Source organism: Trachymyrmex septentrionalis, unplaced genomic scaffold (genome assembly GCF_001594115.1).
Source record: "Trachymyrmex septentrionalis isolate Tsep2-gDNA-1 unplaced genomic scaffold, Tsep1.0 scaffold16, whole genome shotgun sequence".
Lineage (NCBI taxonomy): Eukaryota > Metazoa > Arthropoda > Insecta > Hymenoptera > Formicidae > Trachymyrmex > Trachymyrmex septentrionalis.
In genome coordinates, this window is record NW_017304758.1 from 1,441,102 (window position 1) to 1,445,266 (window position 4,165).

A 4,165-nucleotide genomic window follows, 5' to 3' on the forward strand; every position below is an offset into this window, starting at 1 on the left:
ATAAATCGTGGTATTATGATTCAAGAGATCAGAAATCCATAATCAAGAAGAGACTAAAGTCGACTCACGATAAATGCCGTATCAAAACCGCATTATTTCTTAATTCAATAACTATATTTTACGAGAAAAATTCTAATGTACTGTGTGCAAGAGTAAATATAGGAAATATAGGACACAAGTGCCTGTAAATTGGGTATCGCATAATAATTGTATTACCACATTGGTATACAAGTAAAAAACAATTGCATTACAATATTATATAATGTATAAATTATAATAAGACGACCTGAAATAATTTTCAATTCAATCAATTAAAGCATACAATATTATTTTTTACAAAATTTTTAGGTTTCACCCTCATGTGGCGAGCGTATATCGTCAATTTTCAGTATCATCTTCACGAGCTGCGTAGCCAACAAAATTTGTTGTGTTTTGCTCGTCAGCGTTTCAATGACATTCTGTTTCTTCATATCTGTAATAAACGATTCGTGATAATTTCGTAATTATATACATACACACACACCCACGCACACGCACACACACACACATACACGCACGCGCGCGCACACACACACAATATATGTATGTAAAAAAGTATATAAGTATGTATAAAGATCAATACGTACTCGGTGTGCCTCGATTTAAACAATCGATCCCAAGAGCAGGATTGTTGTCAGATAATTGGCGCGCTTTAATCTCCGCTATAGTATCTACTGGAGAAAGGCCTGAATTTTCGGCAAGCGCCATTGGAACGCTCTCCAAAGCTTCAGCAAATGCACGGAAGGCATATTGTTCTAAAGTACCAATTTTATCAGCTTGTGCCATGCATGCCAGCGCGCAAGATATTTCCGCCGCGCCTCCACCGTAAAGAATCCTGTTGTCTTTTACTACATTGCGTACAGTGCACAATGCATCATGTATTGATCGTTTCGCTTCTTCGATAATCTATAAACACACGAAAGTAATATCATATTTAATACAAATTCTAAGAATTATGTAAATGACATAAATAAGTGTTGCATCACAAAAAAATAAGTTCAATTAATACAGAGTATTGAATAGTTTGTGTAATTGCAATGCACTATTATTGCAAGGTGTCTGGTCAGTTACGTACATTGGATAGAGTACTACTGAAATTCTCCTTGCATAGAAATTATTAGACGTGTTCAAGTTGACAAAGCAATTAATCGAGCAATTGAACATGATTGGTTCTTATTTATAGATCCAATCAATCACATTCAATCACTTGTTGCGTACCATTTTGTTGCCGCCGCGAATGAAGATCGTCACAGCGCGAGAGTTCTTGCATTCTTCGATGACTAACATTCGATCCTTTGTTGTGCCAAACGTTAATTCCCTGACAACACCAGCATGGCCAAGTTTTTCCGGCGTTAATTCTTCGAAGCGAGGTACAATGCGTCCACCGGTTGCAATGGCAATTAACTAAAACGAAGATTTGATTTCCTTAAGTATTTAACATACAAAATGCATAATACAATAAAAAGATTGCTATTATTTCAGGTCTCATAATCTTTGGATCATTGGAGCCACCACGAGAGCCAGATCACCAACTACTCGATTTTGAAAGTTTTTTATTTTTCTCGTAAGTTAATATAACATTAATTTACAAGAAAATACAAATACTTTCAAAACTAAGAGCCAGTTCCCCAAACTTTCGCACCTCCTCTAGCGCTCTTTTCTCATCATTAAAGCACATTGCTATGAAAATAATTAAGAGATTGAAGAATATGGAATTATGGAAGATATCACTTACTTCAATCTCTGGACCGCCAACCCATCTAACTGCTGGCAAATTATTTTGTAGCAGGAGATGATTGGCTTCATCATCAAAGCCCCACTGACAAATTGCCAGGGTCGTACCAGCATCTTTAACCTGCTTTACCATTTCCGTAAACTTTTCACGCTCGTAATCGCGCAAGGCTCTATAATCGTCGACTGATGTAACATCCAACTTATGTTTTGTTTTGGGTTTTGGTGGTTCAAATGGACAAGTCAAGATGGCTAATTTGACGTCTTCTAATCTCTATAACATTATAAAGATTAAATATATAACTTATTTATTATAAAACAAAAATCCAACGTGAAAAAAAATCCAATATGAAATATCTTCCGAACTTTACCTTAGGCATTTGTGGATGACTAAAATCCTTGTCGACAACCACTCCACGTACCAAAACAGTATCTTCTAATCTACCACCAACTTTTCCTTCTATTTTGATTAGCTCGAAATTAACATCGTGAGTAACAGGATCCATAACTGCCAACACAGCTTGAACAGCTATTTCTGCCATCTGTCTATGATGCTTGTTAATGCTGCAATACATAAGAAAATTGTATAAGAAAAGAATTACAAATAAAGACTTTATAAGCAATAAAAGTACTTCATTACATTTTTGAACCTAATGAGGTCATAGCTATGTCAATGTAAGGCTCCAAATTCTCTGGAGTTCCCTTAAAGTCTTCTGTTATTGTCTTGAGATGCTCAGTTGAACATTTGGCTGCTAATTCAAAACCATCAGCAATTCTGATCGGATGAATTCCCTTGTCTAACAACTGTTCAGCTTGTTCTAGAAGTGCACCGGCTAATACAACTACTCCAGTAGTGCCATCACCAATCTCATCATCTTGAGAGTTTGACAATTGAACCATCAACTTGGCAATTTCATGTTCTACATCCATATTCTTCAAAATTGTTGCACCATCATTAGTTACAGTAACATCTCCATCTGAATTCACCATCAACTTATCCAGTCCCTTGGGTCCCAAGGATGTTCTAAGGATGTTAGCAACATTGCGTGCTGCCAGAATATGTGACTGTAATCAAAGAATTTCAATATTTCCTGTAGTTAAAGCTCCAATTCATCATACATGTCAATTTTTTATTTAACAAATTAATTTCATAATTTCAATATTAATATTAAATAATTTAAATATTAAAATTACACGTTCTCTTTGGATTTAAAATAAAATAAAAATTTTGAAAATTTATACATATATCTCTCATGGAATAAATTGTGGGTTTATAATTTCGTAGTTCGTAGCTCTCTCTCGCAATATCCACAAACTATGGATTACCTTATATGGTCACAAAGACTCTTAAAGGTCCTCTTAAAGAGAAATATTAATTGACATATATTAATCTGGAACTCATCCACCATTCTTAAGTTATAAGTCAAAATCTAGATAAATAAACGAAAGAGAAAAATCGCTTTTGTACATTCCAGCATGAATATTTCACTTTACTCATTTCCAAATCTTAAAACATCGCCATTACTGTCCACATGTGGTCGAGCGTCTCTCGCGCATTTCTCGAGTATGGTCTGGAGGAACCGTAACATCCTCGGCGACGCGTCGACGAGACGTCGATCACATACATGCCATCCGCAAGAGAGATTTACAAATTGACGCAGGAAGCGAGGCAAAGAAACGAGGCAAAGAATGCGAAGTTTGTCGTCGCCATCTCACCTTGATCGCATCATGACCGGTAAGGCGGTGCTGTTTGTCCTGGTTACGGATAATAATGAAGGGCCGGCCGTACTCGTCAAATGCCACTGTTCCGGGTATAGCAGTCATCTTGACGACCTGGCGTGATCCCAAACGGATCGATTACTTCCTCACGAAACGACCGTTCTCTCCAACGCCAACGGTTTTCCTGACGGTGTGCTACACTATAACCGCAAGTCTTTCAATGCAACCGGAACAACGTTGTCGTGAAGAAACGAATTCGCGCATGCGTGATTGCGCAGTTTCCGTCTCGTTCCATCAGTTACGTATACTATTTGCTATAATAAAGGATGTCGTGAGAACCCTCGTGGAGAATGAGTAGAAATGTTAAGTATAAGTATATAAATTAAATATAGAAAGTATATATTTTAAATAAGTATATATTTTAGTATAAGGAAGAATATATTATTAATCTTGTAAATCGTCAAATAGAATATTGCTGAATATTTCCGTAGCAAAATTCTAATTATTAATATAATTATCTCGACAAAGAAAAACAAAGCAAAAATTATTTATTATTAATGTAACAAAAATATAATCGCGTTAAAACATAAAATTTAGCTGTAATTAAATACAGAAACATTTTTACATATATATCAGTGATCTTTATACATATATAATTGTGTTAAAAAGAATATTA

General features: G+C 35.5%; 1 protein-coding gene across 1 annotated transcript; it reads right to left on the bottom strand.

Annotated features, from left to right (window-relative positions):
• Positions 1 to 55: 55 nt before the first annotated feature.
• LOC108745937 (T-complex protein 1 subunit epsilon) lies at positions 56 to 3,742 on the bottom strand. The gene is made up of 7 exons (XM_018482361.1): positions 3,487 to 3,742; positions 2,411 to 2,835; positions 2,142 to 2,334; positions 1,775 to 2,044; positions 1,258 to 1,443; positions 627 to 945; positions 56 to 472 (listed from the first exon to the last, which is right to left on the bottom strand). Exons 1-7 carry the CDS (start codon positions 3,592 to 3,594, stop codon positions 345 to 347), a joined length of 1,629 nt encoding a protein of 542 aa, XP_018337863.1. The 5' UTR covers positions 3,595 to 3,742; the 3' UTR covers positions 56 to 344.
• Between the last annotated feature and the right edge of the window lie 423 nt (positions 3,743 to 4,165).

Bases quoted from the DNA above. Each gene is read 5' to 3' on its own strand.
- LOC108745937 (XM_018482361.1), bottom strand. From the start codon at position 3,594: ATGACTGCTATACCCGGAACAGTGGCATTTGACGAGTACGGCCGGCCC. The intron at 2,045-2,141 runs GTAAAGTTCGGA...ATAATGTTATAG, and splicing joins GTCATCCACAAATGCCTAAG to AGATTAGAAGACGTCAAATT. The intron at 473-626 runs GTACGTATTGAT...CGTTTATTACAG, and splicing joins TTTAAATCGAGGCACACCGA to ATATGAAGAAACAGAATGTC.